Source organism: Tachysurus vachellii, chromosome 2 (genome assembly GCF_030014155.1).
Source record: "Tachysurus vachellii isolate PV-2020 chromosome 2, HZAU_Pvac_v1, whole genome shotgun sequence".
In the NCBI taxonomy this organism is placed as follows: domain Eukaryota; kingdom Metazoa; phylum Chordata; class Actinopteri; order Siluriformes; family Bagridae; genus Tachysurus; species Tachysurus vachellii.
In genome coordinates, this window is record NC_083461.1 from 25,026,533 (window position 1) to 25,052,756 (window position 26,224).

At 38.9% G+C, this 26,224-nt stretch overlaps 1 protein-coding gene across 1 annotated transcript; it reads right to left on the bottom strand.

The window, feature by feature from the left end:
• Positions 1–11,379: 11,379 nt before the first annotated feature.
• On the bottom strand, positions 11,380–26,224 carry ipmkb (inositol polyphosphate multikinase b). Its single transcript, XM_060863977.1, has 6 exons — positions 25,651–26,224; positions 20,402–20,487; positions 19,209–19,305; positions 18,365–18,537; positions 14,450–14,531; positions 11,380–13,964 (listed from the first exon to the last, which is right to left on the bottom strand). Exons 1-6 carry the CDS (start codon positions 25,814–25,816, stop codon positions 13,483–13,485), a joined length of 1,086 nt encoding a protein of 361 aa, XP_060719960.1. The 5' UTR covers positions 25,817–26,224; the 3' UTR covers positions 11,380–13,482.

A 26,224-nucleotide genomic window follows, 5' to 3' on the forward strand; every position in this document is an offset into this window, starting at 1 on the left:
GTTGTTGAGCTCCAGACACGCATTCAAGTATGAAGAAAATCAGCATTTTACACGAACTTTAAAACAAAATCAGAAAAATGTGTCAGTTAAGCCCAATTTTTTTAGTACGTTTTTGGACGTTGGTCTAATTGCATTTGTTTCTTATTTCAAAAGAAACTGTTCACATTCTAATGAATGCAAAATGGTCCATTTCACTTCTGCCATCATTTCAGTGTGTCTTCTTCTTCTTCTTTTGGCTTTTGCCTTCAGGGGTCACCACAGCGAATCATCTCTCTCCACCTATCCCTATCTTCTGCATCCTCAACACTTGCACCCACTAGCTTCATATCCTCATTAATTACACCCATATACCTCCTCTTTGGCCTTCCTCTTTACCTCCTGCCTGGCAGCTCCATGTCCAACATTCTCCTACCAATATACTCACTCTCCCTCCTCTGAACATGTCCAAACCATCTTAATCTGGCCTCCCTAACTTTGTGCCCCAAACGTCCAACATGAGCTGTCCCTATGATGTACTCGTCATAATCCTGTCCAATCTTGTCATTCCCAAAGAGAACCTCAACATCTTCAGCTCAGTTACCTCTGTGTATTAGACATACTCATCAAAAAGGTTTCTTCATTAAAATTCAAGTTTCAACTTTTTTTAAGGCAGTTTTATCTGTCATACACGTGGAGCATTGTGGCTTAGTGCATTTGCTTCACACATAGTCTTATTTTATATTTTGCATCTCGTAGTATCTTTTATGGCTTTGTATTCTATCATCCTGATATCTGCACGTGTCATTGATACTTTGCCGGTTTTATTGTTTCCAGTTGTAGGTTTTTAAAAACTTTTCTTTTAAGTTGTATTTAAGCCTAACACTGAAAGTTCCACGTAAAATCGTCAGAACGTGAAGAAGACAGGAAACATTTTCGCTGCAAGTCGGTTATTACACTCTCTAAAACGTCGTTTTCAGATCAAATCAGTGTAAAATAGAATCCGGCGTCATTATGAAAATATCACTGCTGAGATGTGAAAATTCGGTTCTTAAACAAAAGAATGAAGAGCTCGTTTGATGCCTATGGCGACATGCTGAACACAGCCACACAACCTGATGATGCCTTTATTGTAAAAGCAGCGTGTTGAAAGTCTCTGCGTTCAATGATCAAGAAAACGCGAGAAAGTGTGTAAACATATTTACTCTTGGGGTGTGATTTATAGAAGAAATAATTCAGGGAACTCACATTTTTAGGTGCAGCAATGCTTTATAAAAACTTACAAAAAAAAAAAAAAAAAACTACAAAATTATAAAATACTATTTTATTTTTATAAATAGTGTAGAGTTCTTTGCTGGGGGTTACACTCCAGGTTCTGAGCATCTCCCAAATGGTAGTTTGGATCAAATACATCACAAAAACAGATTTATCAAATTTCAGCAAGGCAGAAACCTGGAGAGAAAAACAAATCGTAGCTTGGCTTCTTTCCTCTGTGCTGCCTCGGCTCCGGCTCTTTGCTTGGTCAGTCAGTCGCCATTAGAGCATTGTACAGACTTCAGTCCTGAGGTTTTCTGTCTGAAGCCCATTGTTGTTGTGTTCAATAATACATGTGCTGCACACTCAATAAAGCAGAGCTCTGAAAATGTCAAACATCTGACGTGTTTCTGTGGGACAGTTTTAGATTGAATTGTCTAATAAGTAATGAAAGTGTCTATTTTGAGTAGAAAATAAGATGAATCTTTATAAAAAGAAATAAAGATATATATCTAATCTCAGCTCAGCTCAGTTTTTGAGCATGTTTATTAAAGAGCGCTGAATGCTGAATGTGTTGTGATGATGAATCATGAAATCCTGATTACCAGGTACTGTATGTCCTCGTGTATAAATACGTTCACTAACTGACTTGTGTGTATATTTAATTAACACCAAACAGTTTTATAATTGTTTTAAACCTGCTAGCCTGTAAAATTCTCTGCTGTACTCTATTCTACTCTACTCAACTCTACAAAACCTCACAATATTTTACTCTACTCTACTCTGCTCTATTCTATTTTACACTAATGTTCTGAACTCTACCTTGCTTTATTCTCCTCTACTCTGTGCTACTCCACTCTATTTTTCTCTATTCCACTCTGCTGTACTCTATTGAATTCTACTCTGCTCTATTCTACTCCATTCTATTTTACACTAATGTTCTGTTCTCTGCTTTGCTTTATTCTACTCCTAATCTACTTTACTCTATTTTCCTATACTATACTATACTCTACTCTAAACCCTTCTCTAAATCTAGAATATTAAAGAAATAATGTAGTGTTGTTAAGACGTGTCCATTTGTGGTTGCTTGTCCAAAAGGTATGTTATTATACAATAAAGTAAAGATAAGGGCAGTGTTGGCTCATATGATGAAGACTTTGGGTTACAGATTGCCCCAGTACTGCCAAGCTGCCACCGTTGGGCCCTCGAGCAAGGCCCTAAACCCTTTCCACTCCGGGGACACTGTATCATGGCTGATCTGTAACTTCCTTACAAACTGGGCACTTTCTCAGTACACTACAGAGGGCAAGAGGAAGAGAGTTTGACAGTTAAAAAGATATTTCAACAACAGTATACTGCCTTTTAATCTCCAGAGCCATTTAATAAACACCGCTGCCTGAATAACAGAAATTCCTCACTCCAAATCACTGCACACAAACAAACTACACACATTTGATGGGTTTGGTGAAATGTACTAAGTTAAAATTGTGTGGCGTTTTTCTACGCTGTTAAGATTTCATAACCTCCGGTACTTCATGTCCTTCAGAACGGGTGCCGCTCAGCCCGGCTGCCTGCTGGAGAAATTCATCATCATAGAGTCTCTGCTCTGACATGAATGCCAGGGATATAATGAAAGCACTTGATCAAGTCTCAGAGGGGGTGGAAATGGGTTCAGTTGGCACTTCTTTATTTTTCAGCATAATTATCAGCTTGGCTTCATCTGCAGCATGGCTATGAACTGAACAGCTCTGAGTGTCCAACACAAACTGATGCAAGAGCTTGGCAACAGAAACCTCACTGAGATGTTCAGAAATCATTGTCAATTAGGGTTTTTTTATTCTTTGAACGTGTCATGGGGAGCAGACTCACTGCTCAGTGATATTAACAGAGCTGCGTATCGCAAAACTCACTGCTGTGTAGCTCCAGGATTAATGCAGAATATGCAGCAAGTTAGTTTGTTCTCAGAAGATGTGAAGACCAGTAACCGTGGTAACTGGATCTCATAGTCTTTGTTAAATTTTATTCTACTCTATTCTATTCTATACTGTACACTACTCTACTCTTTATTCTGCTCTATTCTACTTTATTCATCTCAATTTTAGACTTCTGTGTTATACTCTATTCTACTCTACATTAGTCTACTCTATTCTACACCACTCTGACCCTACTCTATTCTAATCTCTATTCTTCTCTTCTCTTTATTCTGCTCTATTCTACTTTATTCAACTCTATTTTAGACTTCTGTCTTATACTCTATTCTACTCTACATTATTCGACTCCATTCTACGCCACTCTATTTTAACCTACTCTATTCCAATCTCTATTCTCCACTACAGTACTTTCTATGCTACTCTTCTCAACTCTACGCTCCTTCTTTACACTACTCTCTTTATTCTACTCTACTTTATTATATGCTATGGTACTCCAATCTATTCCACTCTATACTGTTCTACTCTATTTTACTCTATTCTTCTCTCTCTTTATCTCTACACCACTCCTCTCTACTCCAGCCTACTGTACTCTATTCTACTCTCTATGCTACTCTACTCTATTCCACTCCATTCTACTCTACAATACTCTATTCTATTCTACTCTATTCTCTATTTTACTCTAAACTAATCTATTCTACTCTTATTTATTCTGTTCTGTTCTGGTTTAATTTACTATCTATTCTTCTCTATTCCACTCCGTTTTACTCTATTATACTCCACTCTACTCTCTATTCTATTCTACTCTTATTTCTTCTGTACTGTTCTGTTTTAATCTATTCTGTTCTACTCTGCAATACTATACTCTATATATTAATTTGAATGAAATTAGAACTTGTGGTGACTTCTAGGTCTTTCATTCTATACTTCCTCTACAGGATTCTTCAAAAGGCTTCTGTACTCTCAGTCCCTGAACTACTGACCAATATTACGACGTATTTATTGATATATGATTCGACGCTCTTCTATACGTTGCTCTAGATAAGGACATCTACCAAATGCCGTAAGTGTAACTGTAAACAGAAGCTCACCATGATGACAGAACTTCATATGGATTTGCTGTAGGAAAGAAAATAGATTTGAATCTCAGAAATGCATTCATCATTGCTTCAGTGTTCCCGTGATAATAATAAATCACTTGTGTGCTTTCGAGTATGCTCAGCCATCCTTCTTCATCAGGTCTTGAAACCGTGGAGATCTATTTTTAAATTGAACTAAATAGATCAATCTTCAAGCTTATGTAGTGTCTGTTCACTTTAAAAACGCTAGTCAGAAAATGTCAAACATGGACAAAACTCTAGACTTATTGGCATTATTCATATAAATCAATAAATAAATAAATATCATGTGCTGTGAGTGATATTTTGAACCTAAATATCACCCTTGATCTCAATTAATATACAGTAAAGAGAAAATAACAGCAGGGAGCCTCAATCTTGCAGTGTCTTAAAGATTTGTGAGGATTTTAGTTTCCTCCATGTTCATTCTCTTCGTTCAGGGATCAGACTTCAGATTTTTATCAAGGATGTTGTTTTCCAACCCTTAGCTTGGATACATGAGTGAGAGAGAAAGAAAGAGGGTGAGTGAGAGAGAGTGAGAGAGAGAGTGAGAGAGAGAGAGAGAGAGAGAGAGAGAGGGTGAGAGAGAGAAAGAAAGATGGTGAGAGAGAGAGAGAGAGAGAGAGAGAGAGAGAGAGAGAGAGAGAGAGAGAGAGAGAGAGAGAGAGATAGATGGTGTGAGAGAGAGAGAGAGAGAGAGAGAGAGAGAGAGAGAGAGAGAAAGAAAGAGGGTGAGTGAGAGAGAGAGAGAGAGAGAGAGAGAGAGAGAGAAAGATGGTGAGAGAGAGAGAGAGAGAGAGAGAGAGAGAGAGAGAGAAATCAACACTCGTTAATTCTCATTTAAAATCATATCATTATTTTCTCCACTTGTTATCTATTGCTATTTCTGCAGACTTCATACGTGAAAATAAACATGGTCGTCTTTTGTTTACAACAGAATCATGAAATTTTAAAGTCTGAAATTTTAGGCTCTTCAAAATATGACTCAATGGATTTTTTCACCATCCCACTATTTCCACTAGCATCATAATCCACAGGCAGAGCCAAAGCCTTCTTAAAACAAGGATCAGGTCAATTTATGGGCAAAAAGATCTGACAATGACATTTTTATGGTCATGATCATGTAGAATTGTATTTAAGCCATAACAATTTTTTTTATTCATTACCCAATTTTTGCAAATAAAGAACTCATCTCTGTTCATCTTGCTGGACCAAACATTCCACATATCATTTTAAGCTATGACTTTTTTCAGTGTCATCATGTTGCTACATACAGTGTATTCAGAGTGTGTGTGGATTGTTTTCATATTTTTATGTGAAATTTGTATTTTACTTAAAAACAAATTCTCATAACATCTACACTATATACCTTATGATGCCTAACCAAAAAAACAGGCATGTGATGAAAAAAGAAAAGAAAAAGGAAATTTAAATAATCATTATGTCACAGATGGCTAGGACTATTTCCTTCCAGCACACTAGGGGGCGTTCCAGCAGGGTTTTTTTTGTTTTGTGTTCACGTGTTTGCCCTGCCTGATCCTCTGCACCCTTTAACTGCACCCTTTAATTACCTCATTTATACCTGCGTGTATTGTTTGAGTCCTTGTAGCTGTTTTTTGCCCCCAGTATCCTGTTTTTCTGATGTTGTTCTATGTTTTAAATTTCCTTCCTAGTGTTTTTCATTTCACTTTCACAGCGTTGTCCCTTTTTCACTCTTAAGTCATCTTGGGTCATTGTCCTGTTGGATGGTGATCCTTTAGCCCAGTCTAAGGTCCTGAGCACTCAGGAACAGGGTTTCTTGAAGGATCTTACTGTATGTTACTGTACTGCATTCAGCTTTCCTTCTGCCCTGACTACTGTAGCACCCCAATCCCTGCACCCCCCCACCACCATACCTTTCTAAAATGCACTTTTTATATATATATTAGAGAATAATCTAAGGGGAGCAATCCTTTTAAAAGAGATTCTAACAATATTTATGAAATGGTAGCATTTTATCACTGCAATTATTACAGCTTAATACTTTAAATAACTTTGTTTATTATGGTTTATTTTGTATAATCATCTTTTCCCCTTTTTTCATTAATACCAATAATTGTGTAGCTGCCAAAAACCTTTTTTTTTTATTTTATTTATTTATTTATTTTTTTTTTTTTTAAGAAAACTCTTCAGTGCAAAGGGAGATCAAATGTCAATCATCTAACTCGCCAAACAAGACTCAGAGTCGAAGGTCTCAGATACACAGAACTCTTTCTGGAATATTCTGAAGCAATGGGCTCAATTATACACACAAGGTAATGAAGAACATGAGAGTATAATACAGAGGACTGAGAGGTCAGAGTGAACTCTACATTATTCATGCAAGTGGGAAAGAAGGAGAAGAAAGTATTTATGAAATGGATTTGATTAAATACTTGTTTACTTCCCTTTTGTTTAATTCCTTCTTCAGGGACGAGCCGACTTCTAGGCCTAGATTACAATTGCTGAGATATTTAACAAACTGCAAGAACAAACGATCATGAGTTGGTGAGATGTAAAAAATACATTCTCACATTCAAAGCGTCTAGCCAGGCAAATTCAAAATCATTAAGTCGATAAGCAGACAGATTTGTTTTGTTAGCGTTCGGATTCGGAGGAGTAACATGACATCTTTCACGACATCTAGAGTGGAATTTGCTCAGCTCGTTTTTATAGAGGAAATCGAACTGCCATTCAAATCGAAGCCACTGCTAACTGGGATGTCATCAATCGGCTCTTTGTAAACAGAGTTGCATTTGTGGGATCCAGTAGCTCATTTGGATTTGAAAAAGAGAAGAAATACAGGGAAAGGGAAACAGAACGAGGCTTATCAAAATATAATGAGCAGTGTTGTGTTTGGGGAAAAGGTTCGGAAATTGGCAGGCTGATACATAGAGTAAAACCATGCCAAGCAATCTGATTGTGTGGCTAGAACACAACAGAAGTATTCATTCAGAATGTGTGTTTGTGTGTGTGTGTGTGTGTGTGTGTGTGACTGTGTGTGACTGTGTGTGACTGTGTGTGTGTCTGTGTGTGTGGGTGTATGTGTGTCTGTATGTGTGTGTATATTGTGTCTCTGTGTGTGTCTGTGTGTGTTTTTCTGTGTGTGTGTGACTGTGTGTGTGACTGTGATTGACTGTGTGTGGCTGTATGTGTGTCTGTATGTGTGTGTGTGTGTGTGTGTGTATTGTGTCTCTGTGTGTGTGTGTGTGTGTTTTTCTGTGTGTGTGTGTGTGTGTGTGTGTGTGTGTGTGTGTGTGTGTGTGTGTGTGTGTGTGTGTGTGTGTGTGTGTGTGTGACTGTGTGTCTGTGTGTCTGGGTGTATGTGTGTGTGTGTGTGTGTGTGTGTGTGTGTGTGTGTGTGTGTGTGTGTGGCGACAGCAGTGTCACTTGCCATCTAAAAGCTTTATCAGTATATCTTTTGGAGTCATACCTGTTGCCTGGAAGTTTAACGAGTTTCACATGAAACAAACAAGAGGAAATCAGGGTGTGGAGCCTGTTCACCTCAAACCAGTATAAAGAGGATGCATCATCAGTCCAGAGAAGTGGAACCGAGAACCATTTACACACTGGATCATTGCAATAATTGAGGCAAGTTTGAACTTATTGGATTTAGTTCATTAGTTCTGGATCATTAGATCTTCATGAGAAGGGACTTCTATATTTCTCTGGATCTTAATTAAATTCTATGTGGTATTAAAAAAAATCCTGAAGGGAGAGCAGGGATCAGGGCTCTTTTTGTGCATCATGGTGACATGCGGTGTTTCCTTTTAATGAGTATCATGTAGTATATAATTGGGATTATTACTTTTGCTCAACACGGTGGAAATCCCAAGGTCAGCAAAGCCTTCTCAAAGCTCATCATTTAGTTCTTTATTTATTCACCATATTAAGGTAGTACAGATAGCTATAGAGTGCTGAAGGGATGATGTATTTCTGTCGCCAACCTAGAATATAGCATCTCTATGGTTCCTGAGGTTCCCATTTGCCTTATTATAAGCAGGGTTTAGAACGATGGGGTTCTATAAAGCACAGCATGAAAACCTTTATGAGTGCATTTTGCAGTTCCATTTGTTGACCAATAGGTACAACAGTATATGGAGTAAAACTGGGGCATGAGCTCACTGTATAATATGGATGGTGTTCATTAAAAAAATCAGTTATGAGGATGTGTGTTAATTATTTTACAGTTCCTAGCTACAAAAAGTTCATGAACCCATGCAAGAATAATGCCAGTTTATTGCTTGAGGTTTTTAAGGGTTTCCCATGATGACAAGAGGTAATGTGAACCTGAACAACAATGAGTGGGCAATTGTTGATACAGATAAGGAATAAAGTCCTGGATGGCATGAGCAAAGCCTTTAGGCACTAACTTAGCTTTGTGCTTTGACTGATATGTAACGTGATATATTACTTACTTGTTTAAAAGCTGTCATATAGTTTGGGAAATTTCCTCAGATACTTACATAGAGGGATATTTCAATATTTTATGACTTGTTTTGTAAATTCTGTATCTCAGCATGATGTTATAACAAAGGTTTGCAGAAATATGAATGTGCTTTGCGATCCCTAAGATGAAAGACAGAAAAACTTCCTGAGACACCCTGAGGAATGAAGCCTCAGACTCAAAAGGGTGAGATCAGGGTGAGATCAGCTTACTGTGAGGCTTCAGAATCTTTCATTCAAACGGTCAAATAAGTGACACCTAATTACGACAGAGCAGGAAACTCTAAATACTGAACCCAATCAGTAAGTTCAGCAGAAACCCTTAAAGGGATTGAGATGTCTGCTCGTAGAACAGTATCATCTTCGACAATCAATAGCAGAGACCAATTTTTGGTCTAAAAGATGCTGTTTACTTCACTGAACATCTCAAGCCAAAATATCTCAAGCCTGCAAGGCTGTTGCCACATGGGAGGAGATGTCTGCATCTCACTGCCTTTAAGACTAAATACTGCTGCATTATTTATAACTCAATAAAGCTGGTAGTGGAAAAACATGTAACGTGAGTAAAATACATGCGGGAGAATCATCGCCTGTTTCAGCAAATATTACAGGTTTGTTAGAAATGCCGGTAGCCAACACATGAATCTGCTCACGTCTATTTAAATCCTGAACGCTGAGAAGAGGAAGAACACTCACAACATACAATATTAAACACCAACAGTTGAGCTTACAAGGTTGATTAGGATGAAACTGGATTATTTATATTTTAAAGCCAGAGGATTAAATTATTCTTCATTTATTTATTTATCTCACAAGGACCGAGTTAGGATTGACAGGAATGTGTTATGATGTCATAAAATGCAGAAGCCAATCAAGTTTCAATACAAACATTACACTGTTTTATCGGAGGAACCTGGTTTATTCTTAGGTCTATAGGTAGATCCCACTTTATAGCACGTTGGCTAGCTGGCGATCTCACATAGATTTTATTCAGATTAGTGGAGCCTCCGGTAAAATGTCCGATGATGTGATGATGTCACAAAATAAATCTATTTGTTAAAACAAAACAAAAGTTTTAATCAACATTAACTGTTTAAATGTAACCTTAAAATTAGCATCTAAATGATATATAAACTAAATCAATATAAATAAATTACATCTAAATCAATATCAGAAGCTACCAGATTGAGTGGGAATGTGTCCAATCTGGCAACACTATAGGCTACAATCTGAAGAGTATGTTTTCAGAACCCACGATATAACCATTAGTAGACATTATAACTGCTCATAAAACAAAACAATCCCTGGAATGTTCACAGCATTTATCTTTAAATGAGCATTAATCATTTTTTTATTATTAAAGAACGCTTTATATTGTTGGTATTCAGCACAGCAGAAGCTCAGGGCATCATTTTCATGCTGAGAAGCTTCTAACATCCCCAGACGGATCAACGGGGAAACAGTCAGGGTTGCCAGATTGGTTCTAGTGAAGATGCCAGATTGAGCAGACATGCTTCCAAACCCAATCACCCATCTGATTCGACATCAACCGGCTCTTTCAGAACTTTGCCAACTTATGTGTGCCAGGGCCTAACTGTGGAGTTTGTGTCAGAATTAATAGGGGTATAGCACAATCTGGCAACAGCAGAAACAACATTGCAGTTATGTTGTTATGTTGATATTGGCGCCACCTAGAGGATAATCTCACAGAGTAATATAGTCATATATTTATATACTCATATAGTAACATATTTCAATTCAATTGTGGTTATGATGAAAATTATAAGACACTCGGATACAAAATAAATGGTCAAATGGAATAGAGACATAATAGAGTAATAATCGAAATAAGATAAATGGACAAAAGGGATAGAGCTGCAACAATGAGTAATAATGTCTAATTTTATACCTTCATTATCAGCAGAATAATTACATTTTAAAAATGACCAACATGTTTCCTGTGGAGTTCAATTCAATTCTATTCGATTTATTTCTTTAGCACGTTTAACATTTCTCATTGTCTCAAAGCAGCTTTACAGAAGTAAAGAATTTATCCCTAATGATCATTTATCCCTAATGACATTTATCCCTAATGATCAAGACTGAGGTGATGGTGGTGAGGAAAAACTCCCTGAGATGTCATGAGGAAGAAACCTTGAGAGGAACCAGACTCAGAAGTGAACCTCATCCTCATCTGGTGACACTTTACAGTAATAATTAGTTCCCAACTCCATCTTTCTGTGTTGTGACATGAGGTCATGTTAAATCCAGAGCATATTTTGTTACTTACACACTAGAACCCACTTAATAAAGTGATCAGTAAACACATGGATTCCTGTTAGGGTTTAATTTCACATCGCACACCAGTCGCTCGTCAATATTTACCAGTTTAGCCGTCGTGTCTCCATCAGTGAACAGCTGATAACTTCATGTTTAACCCTCTGCTTAACCTTCCTGCTTACACGAGTAGACTTTTTTAACCATACAGTTATAGAAGGGTAATGATGGATGTTTGCTTTTGTTCCTCTCCAGGTTCTTAGGGAGTTGTTCCTGAGTCCACCGTGACGTCCGTCTTACCATTTATTCGACGAGAAAGCAAAATACGAGACGTCTCAAAGAAGAAACAGAAGAAGGAGGAGTTATTAAGAGCAATTTTTATTAATAATGATAGATTTGCCAAATATACACCTAATATATGAGTCTGATTATTAAATGTTATACAGATATATAACAAAAAAAAACTGGAATTAGTTTGGTTTATTAAGAACAGGGTTCACATGAGTCACGGTCAGTCCAGTACGGATCTCTTAGAGTTTCAGCTTCACATGGTGAAAACCGTTCAACTCCTTCCAGTAAAACCGGGTTTGATTGTGTGACCCTGCAGCTTCACGGCCTGGTTTTAAACATGGAGATGAAGCCTGCGGATTACAGGACAGCTGAGGTCGATTATACACAGCAACGATCCTCATAACATGATTAAATTTACCCTGATTTCATTTTTTTTCCTTTTTATTTTTTTGAGAATGTAAATAGAAAAAAAAATTCCTTTTACCTTCCACAGGAAAAAAAAGATTAAGTAGTAGATTGCAAAAATGTTAAAGTTTAATTCTTCTGTTTGGAAACATTTCAAAGGTAAGATGGATTTATTTATTTTACAGAAATTAAACTAGTTCTAAAGGCAAAATCCAGTCTAGCAAAATCATTAAAGTGCTCTGAGCACCAGCGCAAATGTCAGTCAGGTGCAACCATTCAAAAATTTATAATAATAATAATAATAATAATAATAATAATAATAAGAGAGAATAAGATTTCAAACTAAATTACGGATGAACGGATTAGTTCACAGCAGGAAGGTTGATTTACAAATCATACAGTATTTTTCCACTTCAGTGCATGAATAAAAATAAATGCTGTAAATGTAAGAGCAGGACTGAACACTGAAAACTGGAATGCAAACAAAATCCTAGATTTAACGCCACATGGTACAGAACAAACGCATCGTAGCTTGAAACCGGCCCACGGCCTTTTTCCTTCTTGCATACGGACGTCTCGACTGCTTTGATGTCCTTGCAACGTTAATACATTCCTGAGAGCGAGACAGGAGCCAGAGAATTAGACACACAGGTAGATTTGTCAACTTTGTCCGAAGACGTCGTCGTTCCAATTTTGCTTTTTTTTTTCTCCTTCAGAGCTCGCCTTTCTTCTCGGGGGAGTTTTGGGGGACGTGCAAAAAACGTGCCCTTGTTCTGTTTAAACTGACAGGAATGTGAGATCGGGGTTTTCAGACTTTCGAGTCCAACATGGCGGCAGTCGTTCAGCATAAGACAAGGACATGAGACATATTACATATCTGTTCCAAACAAAACTCTACTGCCAAAAGAACAAGTTCCAGATTTTTGTTTTCAATAAAAAAGCAGAACAAAAGCAAAAGAAACGAATCATATCAGCTCTGAGATGAGGAACAACATTTCACAGACTCGTATACAGTGATTACGCACCTACATGAGAATCTCTAGAAAATTAGCAATGCCCTAAAACTTAAAAAGGATTTAAAAATAAAAGCTGCAACAGAATTTTGTTAATATATAAATATAATAAAAAATGAAAGAATAAAGAAAAAAAAAAATAGCTGTCCTGGTCTGAGAATCCTGGTCTTGATGTTTTGATATAAATCATTTCTCCATTTTTTCTTTATTCCTCTGGGCTTCAGCTTTCTGCGTGGTTACATCACAAAAAAATATAAGAACGTATTTATACGCGGGAATTAATGTGTAAAAAAAATCACCACAGGCAGGGGTCATTATGGCAGCACGGCATAAAGGAACAAACTCTTAGCATCGGCAGACGTCAATAAGCAACTCTACATAAAAAATGAATTAAAATCAATACGAATTAAATACGAGCTAATAACAGAGATGGGGTTAAGACGCTGTGGTGTGCAAAGGTGAGAGAATTTAATTTCTGCCATCGCGAGGAAAAAAATAAAAGATACTATGCATAACTATGCAATGGATTTACCTGAGAAAACACTTTATAGAAAAATAAAAGAGGAAAAAAAAACCCAGGCGCGTAAAGAGCAACTAGAACACCAAGCTTTTTCAAACAGGTTACTTCATCATAGTCCACGTAGTGCAGGACCTGAATAAGGGAGAGAGGAATGAAAGAGTAGCTACAACTTTATAAATGTCCTCTCTGATGAGATGAGCAGTGTGTTATGGCTGAAGAACCATGAGGAGAACCTTTCAGTCATCCAGTATCTGCTGCAGGACCTTCAGCAGGTTCCTCAGGCCGTAGATGTAGCCGTGGTCGTGGACCTCGCTGGGGAAGACATGGGCAAAGTCGATCATTCGGACCTCCACCTCGGGCAGCTCCTGCACTCTGGTCTCCTGTTCGCAGGCGTCGCTTGGAGTGAGGAGGTCATGCCACGCGCTGTTGTCCTGCGTGCTGGGATGGTGGCTCTTGTGCAGGGTGTACATGGTGGAGAGGCTCTGCTCGATGTTGTTGTTGTACTCCAGAACCCCTTTGTTCTTCTGCAGGCTCAGAGTGCCGGGTTTGTCCTCTGGGGCCGAGGGAAGGCCCTCATAGACGAACAGTAGGGAGCTGGCATAAAAGTTCAACTGCCTCTGCTTCTCGAACCAGCGCAGGATGCTTTGGACCTTGGCGACGCTGGCAGTAATAACGTCGCGCCGAAGGCGGTCGCCGTTGTAGAAGAACTTACACAGGCCTGTGTTTAAGGGAGACATGATGGAGGTTAGAGGCTGGAGACAGAACCCTGGGATTGTGTCATTATTTGCAGTAACGATAATGTCGAAGTAATGAAGAGAGCAAAGTTCCAGAATGCAATGCAGCAGCACACGCCTAATTACACCAGACACTCAAGACAGACAGTGATTTATGTAATATTCGCCCAGAAATCTAAGCGTTTGGAGGCCTGTCAGCATACAGAGGAGGAGGGGAGGTGAGAGAGAAGGAGAGGAAAAGAAATGATTACGCAGAAACGCTGCTGCATCACTCGTTTCAGATGGAGGGTGAAGCGAGGGCTGAATCTCACACGGTAATGATGGCTGAACGGCATTGTGGGTAACGTTGGTACTGAGGATTTCATGTCAGTTCTAAACACCATGTGACTTGTTCGAGATGGACTGTTCCTTTAAATAGCATGAGAACATATTCAAATACTTTAAGGAGGAACACGAATGAATATCTTACCATCTTTGACAGTATCCTTCATCAGACCACGTCCATAATGCTGGTCATAAGTGTCAAAGCTGTCCAGGCCCACGTTGTACACCTAAACACACACACACACACACACACAGACACAGGCACACACAGACACAGGCACACACAGACACAGGCACACACAGACACAGGCACACACACAGACACAGAGAGAGAGAGACTGAGAACAGAATAGTTGGGCTGTAAACTGTTTTATTAGATGACATGTCGCCCTCTTGTGGAGACTAAAAGATATAACACTTAGTTTACCAATTTAAGGAATAAATAAGCAAAGAAAATCGGAAAAAGCCAAATCAATATAGATACTCTACAAATCTCTGGCTGTAAAGAGACAGGGAAAAATCTCTGGACTTCCAACCAACTCAGTGGTGTAATTCCCAGTAATTACTCATGTTGCTCTAAAACGGTTTGAAGCTTAAACAGTTTCTTCCGTGATTACTGACAAAGTACAAACGTCCTGAGACAAGATGAAGGCTTTCACACGCTCAGACACAGCTATGGGTGCAGTCAAGACATTGAGGCTGACATCATTGACAAATATATTTATGTAAACACACACACACCCACAAAAACAGATATATACATATAATTTGATTGAGTGTGTGTTTGTGTGTATACAATCCTAAATTATTAGGAACCACATTCAGCAACCGGGTCGCTGTGTGTTCGGAGATGCTTTTCTGTTCACACTGTTGTAGAGTGATTATTTGAGTTCTGTTCATCCTTCTGTTGAGTCCTGAGGTCACGTTTTCCCCAATCTGATGTCTGATAATAATAATAATAATAATAATAATAATAATAATAATAATAATGGGGGCACGGTGGCTTAGTGGTTAGCACGTTCGCCTCACACCTCCAGGGTCGGGGTTTGATTCCCACCTCCACCTTGTGTGTGTGGAGTTTGCATGTTCTCCCCGTGCCTCGGGGGTTTCCGGTTTCCTCCCCCGGTCCAAAGACATGCATGGTAGGTTGATTGGCATCTCTGGAAAATTGTCCCTAGTGTGTGATTGTGTGAGTGAATGAGAGTGTGTGTGTGCCCTGCAATGGGTTGGCACTCCGTCCAGGGTGTATCCTGCCTTGATGCCCCGATGACGCCTGAGATAGGCACAGGCTCCCTGTGACCCAAGGTAGTTCAGATAAGCAGTAGAAAATGAGTGAGAGAGAGAGATAATAATAATAACACTTTTGATCCATGTCTACATGCGTTTATCTCCTGAGGAGCAGTGGAGGCTCAAGTGTTTAAAGCTCTGGGTTGGTGATCAGAGGATCAGGGTTCAAGCCCCAGCACTGCTAAAGCTGCCACTGTTGGGCCCTTGAACAAGGCCCTTAACCATCTCTGCTCCAGCTGTTTCATGACTGACCCTGTGCTCTGACCACAACCTCCAAAGTTGGAATGCGTGTATGAAGTATTTCACTGTGCTGTAATGTAGATGTGACAATAAATAAAGGCTTCTGTTCTATTCTAGGTTTGTATGAATAAACAAATATACAGGGGTCCTAATAAACTGGACAGTGATGTGTCCATGTGTGTATATATGTATATATAAATAAAGAGAGATTAATTTTGTTTTACATTGTGATTCTTTTCATCGGCGTGTGATAATAACGTGTGAGAACCTTCAGATGTGGCACTTTAAAGGAACCACTTCACTGTGATGCTGTGAGAAGGACATGACACAGCCCCCATAAATAAAAAATAGCAGCAGGCCAAACACAACCTGTCAGACGAGCTCAGAAGCTTCGAGTACGCGTTTCCTCTTAGGATATTAAAAACGGCTCAGTCCCACATAACTGAGACGGCTGTTGTGTAAACCTCGAGATGGGCGGCGGATAAGGACAAAAGAGCCTGTAGGTGAGTCTACAAGCCTGACGAGGACTCCAGGGGCGGTCGGCAGAGCTGAAGGATGATTACAGAAGGTCTCTCAGGCCTGCCGGAGTGATAAGTTCATCCTGTCAGACGGATAAGACGCACACATTCACACAGAATACTGACAATCAGCGCCAGGTCCAAACGCTAACGGCGGTTCGGCTGATTTAAAAAACAAAAGATAGATCTGTTTCCATGAGGATTCATAATTTATTAGCCCATTACTTGCAGCACAGAGATGAGCTGGATGACTCCAATATGTTATGCAACACAAAACGCTGAAACTGTGAACTCCATCTGCTGTGTAGGAAAGGGGTCAAAAAAAAAAATAAAAAATAAAAAAAAACAAAACAGAAAAGAACTAACGGTGGACCGCAATCCGGACCCTTCTCTAAACCGGAGAGATTTTATTCAGAGAATTTTCCTTCTTTTTCTCTCTAGTTTAATTTGACGTGAAGCCGCTGCTCATTAAAATAATTTAAAACTTCAACGACGGAAATTAAAAAATACATGTTTTAAGCCGTTTGTACGGAGAAAACCGTGTTTATTCTTCATTCAGCTCATTTATCCTCATTGATGTGTTGTCTGTTCAGACTCCATGGCGCTGGTCCAAAGTAGTAACGTGAAGCGCTTGTGGAAAACAAAACATAACCACATCCATGTCTTATTTATAGCCATCGACTAATAATTAATGTTTAAACGCTAAAAGGTAAATGTTGACGTCGGGTCGAGTCGTGATACTAAGAAGGGAATTTAGGTTTTAGACGATGTTTTAAATCTGCTTTAGACAGAACTTAATGGTGTATGAACTCTTTAATATCACTTTGAATATCAGACTCTATCCAATAATCTAACATTTGACATCCTCACAGTAACCAAACCGACTCCACGGTGAGAAACACACAACAATCGGCGTTCCACACGTCCAAAATATTCTCTTCTGTGGATTTAAGAAGAGAAGCTAATGTTGTCCTGTATGAGCTCAGTGTATAAATCATCTGACTGGTTAAAGTGCTGTTTAATCCATCTGTGCTTCTGTGATTCAGTTCACTCAAGCAGTTGACAGGTGAACACACACACACACACATACGTCTGTCTGTGACTATATTTGTCTTTCAGAGCTGTTTGAGGAATCAAGACCATCAGGTTTTTGATGATGGTGAGTCATTGTGCTCTGCCACAGGGTTTGATTTGCATCAGATTACTTATCTTGTTTTTCCATTTCCATAAAACTCATTTGTCCAGTTCAGAAAACTGCACAGCGCACCTGAAGAGCTCCACTGGTGTAGTGTAGGGTGGTGTGGTGTGGGGTTAGTGTGGGGTGGTGTGGGGTTCCTATAGGGTGGTGTGAGGTGCTGTGGGGTAGGGTGGGGTTACTGTAGGGTGGTGTGAGGTAGTATGGGGTGGGGTTACTGTATGGTGGCATGGTGTGGGGTAATGTGGGGTTAGTGTGGGGTGGTGTGGGGTTAGTGTGGTGTGGGGTAATGTGGGGTTAGTGTAGGGTGGTGTGAGGTAGTGTGGGGTGGTGTGGGGTAGGGTGGTGTGTGGTTAGTGTGGTGTGGGGTAATGTGGGGTTAGTGTGGGGTTAGTGTAAGGTGGTGTGGTGTGGGGTTAGTGTAGGGTGGTGTGGGGTTAACTGTAGGGTGGTGTGAGGTAGTGTGGGGTAGGGTGGGGTGGTGTGTGGTTAGTGTAAAAAAGGCTAATTAAACATAGTGTTACTTTATTATTCATTATGAAAACATTGACAGGGCTGAAAACTTTTCTGAAGAATTAAGATGCTCTTGTTAAAGCACTGATCTGATCGTCTCCAATAAAATCCCCTTATAAGCTGTAGGAAAATATCAGATGCTGTTCAGTCTCCAAATTCATTTAGGAATGAGTGTAATGATTAAAGGTGTGTTTGAGGAGCGTTACTCTGGGACTGGAACTGAGAAACACACACTGAAGCGTCTGGAGTCTGCTGTCCATTTCAGATGGAACCAAATAAAACAGGAAGGAGCCCAATGAGCACTTACCCTCATCCCCAGCAGCAGGAAGCCAATCTCCTCCATCAGGGGGTACTTCCTTATCTGTTGCTCACGCTTTTCCTGCGAGGCAAAGGGGTCGTAGCTGCGCTGGCCGATCTTCACGTCCATGATACAGGGCTTCTGGAAGCGGCGTGTGACATCCTCCAGCTTCAGATACAGCTCTGTGGGTCAGAACCGTTAGCATCATTACGTCATAAAAGTATCAAGAGTTCATCTTTAAACCTTCTCGTCATTGTCACGGTTCATCACAATACACCACTTTTTCATGAACATCTGTAGACCTCCTTATTCAGATGGACTGGTTTCAGAAGCTGCTGATTTCCTGAGATTTACACACACAACAGTCTCTTTTTAATTTACACAGAACGGAAAAAACCTCCGACGAGCAGCTTGTAAGGTTTTGGTAACTGAGATAAGTGCTCTTTACAAGCGGGTTAGAGCAGAAGATTGTCTCAGAACATAAAGAAACAGAAGAGCACATCTGGTTACGCTCTGGTCAGCGAGGAACTGGGATCTGAGGCTACCTTCAATATTAAATATTAACAGTATTAAACGGTAGAGCATAATTTACACAAATGTGAAACACACGTCTTGCAGAAAAAAGATGTCTTTCACGTCCCCTTTCTGAGAATCTACTTTTCTGCTTAAGTGATTCATTCATGATTAAGTGAAGAATCTGCTGTGACAGCTGAACTTTTACAGTGAAATATGATCTGAGACAGTATGTGGTTAGAATCATTGTGTTGTGCTTCCTCTAGCGTTTACATCATCGTCGTGTCACGTGTGCGCTTAGGGCTGATTTGTGAGGAAACTGAGAACCGGTGCTTGTCACCTGTTGGACTGTCAGGAGAAGACCAGGTGCTGTAGTATTTGGGAAGATGCTGCTGCAGCTCGAGTAAGCAGGGATCGCAGCAATCCTTGGCATAAACCTGTGCAAAACACAAGATTGGAGCAGGTGAATGCACGTGTAAGACCAGTAACAAGGACGAAACAGGAAACGTGGCGTGGTGTGGCGTTGCATTGTGTTGTGCTGTGACGTGGCGTTGTGTTGTGCTGTGACATGGCGTAGCGTGGCGTTGTGTTGTGCTGTGACGTGGCGTGGCGTTGTGATGTGGCGTTGTGTTGTGCTGTGACGTGGCGTAGCGTTGTGTTATGTTGTGCTGTGACGTGGCGTAGCGTTGTGTTATGTTGTGCTGTGACGTGGCGTGCCATTGTGGCGTGGCATTGTGTTGTGCTGTGACGTGGCGTTGTGTTGTGTTGTGGCTTGGCTTGGTGTTGTGCTGTGACGTGGCGTGGTGTTGTGTTGTGGCTTGGCGTGACATTGTGTTGTGTTGTGCTGTGACGTGGCGTTGTGGTGCTGTGACATGGCGTGGCGTTGTGTTGTGGCTCGGCGTGACATTGTGTTGTGCTGTGACATGGCGTGGGGTTGTGTTGTGGCTTGGCGTTGTGTTGTGACGTGGTGCTGTGTTGTGACGTGGCGTTGTGTTGTGATGTGGCGTGGCTTGGTGTTGTGTTGTGGCTTGGCGTGGCGTTGTGTTGTGTTGTGCTGTGACGTGGCGTGGCGTGGCGTGGCGTTGTGTTGTGTTGTGCTGTGACGTGGCGTGGCGTGGCGTTGTGTTGTGTTGTGCTGTGACGTGGCGTGGCGTGGCGTGGCGTTGTGTTGTGTTGTGCTGTGACGTGGCGTGGCGTGGCGTTGTGTTGTGTTGTGCTGTGACGTGGCGTGGCGTGGCGTGGCGTTGTGTTGTGTTGTGCTGTGACGTGGCGTGGCGTGGCGTGGCGTGGCGTGGCGTTGTGTTGTGTTGTGCTGTGACGTGGCGTGGCGTGGCGTGTAACTGAACCACGGTGAAAATAAAATGATATCCTTATCAAAAACCCTCACTGTGTGCGATGATTTTAGTCCTTTTTTGTCAGTATTTATAAAGGCTGCCTATAGTTCTGTAGTTTGATATACAGAAATCAAAGAGGACGTACAAATGATGAAAGATAACCATGAGTGAGGAAAACATGCTATTAAATACGACTCACCGTGCTGTAGAACTGCAGCTCTCTGGGCCCTCTGGGTGGAGGCTGGAGCTGCTTGAGTACCGTACCATCGGGATGCTGCAGTATACCTACACATCAATACAACCACAGACATGTATTTATTTTTTTACTTGTACATTGCCCGTCATTCTCACAATACTCACAGACCAGTAAGTCTCTCTTACTAACCTCTTATTAGATAGAAGTGACATATTGGGTTACAACAAATACAGCGTCATTACTGTTAGTCACTTTCCTCCTGCTACCACCGGATTCACTCAGTCTGCACTGGTGGACTGTACTGGTGGACTGTACTGGTGAACCGTACTGGTGAACCGTACTGGTGAACCGTACTGGTGCTGGTGGACTGTACTGGTACTGGTGGACTGTACTGGTGAACCGTACTGGTGAACCATACTGGTGCTGGTGGACTGTACTGGTACTGGTGGACTGTACTGGTGAACCGTTTCCACTAACACTTCTACTAAACCTGCACCAGAGTTAATCCATTCTTTATAGTGACTCTATATTAAAGTGTTTATTATTATATTAGTATTATATTACAGCACTGACATGTTAAAGTGTTTATTATTATATTACAGCACTGACATGTTAAAGTGTTTATTATTATATTACAGCACTGACATGTTAAAGTGTTTATTATTATATTACAGCACTGACATGTTAAAGTGTTTATTATTATATTACAGCACTGACATGTTAAAGTGTTTATTATATATCTTACAGCGCTGACATGTTAAAGTGTTTATTATTATATTACAGCACTGACATGTTAAAGTGTTTATTATTATATTACAGCACTGACATGTTAAAGTGTTTATTATTATATTACAGCACTGACATGTTAGTGTTTATTATTATATTACAGCACTGACATGTTAAAGTGTTTATTATTATATTACAGCACTGACATGTTAAAGTGTTTATTATTATATTACAGCACTGACATGTTAAAGTGTTTATTATTATATTACAGCACTGACATGTTAAAGTGTTTATTATTATATTACAGCACTGACATGTTAAAGTGTTTATTATTATATTACAGCACTGACATGTTAAAGTGTTTATTATTATATTACAGCACTGACATGTTAAAGTGTTTATTATTATATTACAGCACTGACATGTTAGTGTTTATTATTATATTACAGCACTGACATGTTAATGTTTATTATAGTATTTATTATTATATTACAGCACTGACATGTTAAAGTGTTTATTATTATTATATTACAGCACTGACCTGTTAAAGTGTTTATTATTATATTACAGCACTGACATGTTAGTGTTTATTATAGTAACGTGTTTATTATAGTAAAGTGTTTATTATTATATTACAGCACTGACATGTTAAAGTGTTTATTATTATATTACAGCACTGACATGTTAGTGTTTATTATTATATTACAGCACTGACATGTTAGTGTTTATTATTATATTACAGCGCTGACATGTTAGTGTTTATTATTATATTACAGCGCTGACATGTTAAAGTGTTTATTATTATATTACAGCACTGACATGTTAAAGTGTTTATTATTATATTACAGCACTGACATGTTAGTGTTTATTATTATATTACAGCGCTGACATGTTAGTGTTTATTATTATATTACAGCGCTGACATGTTAATGTTTATTATACTAACGTGTTTATTATAGTATTTATTATTATATTACAGCACTGACATGTTAAAGTGTTTATTATTATTATATTACAGCACTGACCTGTTAAAGTGTTTATTATTATATTACAGCACTGACATGTTAGTGTTTATTATAGTAACGTGTTTATTATAGTAAAGTATTTATTATTATATTACAGCACTGACATGTTAAAGTGTTTATTATTATATTACAGCACTGACATTCATTCATTCATCATCTTCTACCGCTAATCCGAACTACCTCGGGTCACGGGGAGCCTGTGCCTATCTCAGGCGTCATTGGGCATCAAGGCAGGATACACCCTGGACGGAGTGCCAACCCATCGCAGGGCACACACACATTCACTCACGCAATCACACACTAGGGACAATTTTTCAGAGATGCCAATCAACCTACCATGCATGTCTTTGGACCGGGGGAGGAAACCGGAGTACCCGGAGGAAACCCCCGAGGCACGGGGAGAACATGCAAACTCCACACACACAAGGTGGAGGCGGGAATCGAACCCCGACCCTGGAGGTGTGAGGCGAACGTGCTAACCACTAAGCCACCGTGCCCCCCCACAGCACTGACATGCTAAAGTGTTTATTATTATATTAGTATTATATTATATTAGTATTATATTACAGCACTGACATGTTAAAGTGTTTATTATTATATTACAGCACTGACATGTTAGTGTTTATTATTATATTACAGCACTGACATGTTAAAGTGTTTATTATTATATTACAGCACTGACATGTTAGTGTTTATTATTATATTACAGCACTGACATGTTAAAGTGTTTATTATTATATTACAGCACTGACATGTTAGTGTTTATTATTATATTACAGCGCTGACATGTTAGTGTTTATTATTATATTACAGCGCTGACATGTTAAGGTGTTTATTATAGTAACATGTTTATTATAGTAAAGTATTTATTATTATAGGGGGGCACGGTGGCTTAGTGGTTAGCGCGTTCGCCTCACACCTCCAGGGTTGGGGTTCGATTCCCGCCTCCGCCTTGTGTGTGTGGAGTTTGTATGTTCTCCCCGTGCCTCGGGGGTTTCCTCTGGGTACTCCGGTTTCCTCCCCCAGTCCAAAGACATGCATGGTAGGTTGACTGGCATCTCTGGAAAATTGTCCCTAGTGTGTGATTGTGTGAGTGAAGGAGTGTGTGTGTGTGTGCCCTGCGATGGGTTGGCACTCCGTCCAGGGTGTATTCTGCCTTGATGCCCGATGACGCCTGAGATAGGCACAGGCTGACACTGACATGTTAAAGTGTTTATTATTATATTACAGCACTGACATGTTAAAGTGTTTATTATTATATTATAGCACTGACATGTTAAAGTGTTTATTATTATATTACAACACTGACATGTTTACAGCACTGACATGTTAGTGTTTTTATTATTATATTACAGCACTGACATGTTAAAGTGTTTATTATTATATTACAGCACTGATGTTAAAGTGTTTGTTATAGTAAAGTGTTTATTATTATATTACAGCAATGACATGTTAAAGTGTTTATTATTATATTACAGCACTGACATGTTAAAGTGTTTATTATTATATTACAGCACTGACATGTTAAAGTGTTTATTATATTACAGCACTGACATGTTAAAGTGTTTGTTATAGTAAAATGTTTATTATTATATTACAGCACTGACATGTTAGTGTTTATTATTATTATTATATTACAGCACTGACATGTTAAAGTGTTTATCATTATATTACAGCACTGACATGTTAAAGTGTTTGTTATAGTAAAATGTTTATTATTATATTACAGCACTGACATGTTAGTGTTTATTATTATTATTATATTACAGCACTGACATGTTAAAGTGTTTATCATTATATTACAGCACTGACATGTTAAAGTGTTTGTTATAGTAAAATGTTTATTATTATATTACAGCACTGACATGTTAGTGTTTATTATTATTATTATTATATTACAGCACTGACATGTTAAAGTGTTTATCATTATATTACAGCACTGACATGTTAGTGTTTATTATTATATTACAGCACTGACATGTTAAAGTGTTTATTATTATATTACAGCACTGACATGTTAAAGTGTTTATTATTATATTACAGCACTGACATGTTAGTGTTTATTATAGTAACGTGTTTATTATAGTAAAGTATTTATTATTATATTACAGCACTGACATGTTAGTGTTTATTATAGTAAAGTGTTTTTTATTATTATATTACAGCACTGACATGTTAGTGTTTATTATTATATTAGTATTATATTATATTAGTATTATATTACAGCACTGACATGTTAAAGTGTTTATCGTTATATTACAGCACTGAAATGTTAGTGTTTATTATTATATTACAGCACTGACATGTTAAAGTGTTTATTATTATATTACAGCACTGACATGTTAGTGTTTATTATTATATTACAGCACTGACATGTTAAAGTGTTTATTATTATATTACAGCACTGACATGTTAGTGTTTATTATTATATTACAGCACTGACATGTTAAAGTGTTTATTATTATATTACAGCACTGACATGTTAAAGAGTTTATCATTATATTACAGCACTGATATGTTAAAGTGTTTATTATTATATTACAGCACTGACATGTTAAAGTGTTTATTATAGTAAAGTGTTTATTATTATATTACAGCACTGACATGTTAAAGTGTTTATTATTATATTACAGCACTGACATGTTAAAGTGTTTATTATTATATTACAGCACTGACATGTTAGTGTTTATTATTATATTACAGCACTGACATGTTAAAGTGTTTATTATTATATTACAGCACTGACATGTTAAAGTGTTTATTATTATATTACAGCACTGAGATGTTAAAGTGTTTATTATTATATTACAGCGCTGACATGTTAAAGTGTTTATTATTATATTACAGCACTGACATGTTAAAGTGTTTATTATTATATTACAGCGCTGACATGTTAAAGTGTTTATTATTATATTACAGCACTGACATGTTAAAGTGTTTATTATTATATTACAGCACTGACATGTTAAAGTGTTTATTATTATATTACAGCGCTGACATGTTAAAGTGTTTATTATTATATTACAGCGCTGACATGTTAAAGTGTTTATTATTATATTACAGCACTGACATGTTAGTGTTTATTATTATATTACAGCGCTGACATGTTAAAGTGTTTATTATTATATTACAGCGCTGACATGTTAGTGTTTATTATTATATTACAGCGCTGACATGTTAAAGTGTTTATTATTATATTACAGCGCTGACATGTTAAAGTGTTTATTATTATATTACAGCACTGACATGTTAGTGTTTATTATTATATTACAGCACTGACATGTTAAAGTGTTTATTATTATATTACAGCGCTGACATGTTAAAGTGTTTATTATTATATTACAGCACTGACATGTTAAAGTGTTTATTATAGTAAAGTGTTTATTATAGTAAAGCACGTATCCCTGTGTGTCATTGTGTCTGTAACACACTTATAAACACAGAATAATGAAGTTAATCAGTAAACTAACACAGAATAATGAAGTTAATCAGTAAACTAACCTACTTTGTCCACACCGTACTTGTGGCCCGCGACCTGGTGAGAGAGCGGCACGCACCCGAGAGGTCCCGCGCGCGTCCCCGCGTGCTGCTGCGCGCTCCCCGGTCCGTTGAGGAGCGCGCACGGGCTCCCGGCGGCGCGCACGGGCTCCAGCGTTACCGAGTCCATTATGCGCTTCGTCAGGACAGTAAACCGCCCCACAGCCGCTACATCACCACACGACGGGCCGCTCTCGGTGTTCCAGCACAAGGCGAATCCAGTGTAGCGGATTCCATCGCTCACGTGTGTTTATATACGCGCGTGCCCGAGGCGCGTGACCGTGTCACATCCCACTTCCTGTTCCGAGATGTTTACACTGTAAATCCTCTAATGACTCCGAGACCCAGCGATAAGGAACAACACACGCCATACAACGGATACAGACTAAACTAAAGGCGTAACAAACACGCACGCACGCGCGCACACACGCCGAGCCTCATCCCAGAAGACACGCGAGCCGCGTGACATCACGCGTGACGCAACAAAGGTCGCCACACGTCGTGAAAATAAAAAAACGTATTTTATCTAGCGAGGATT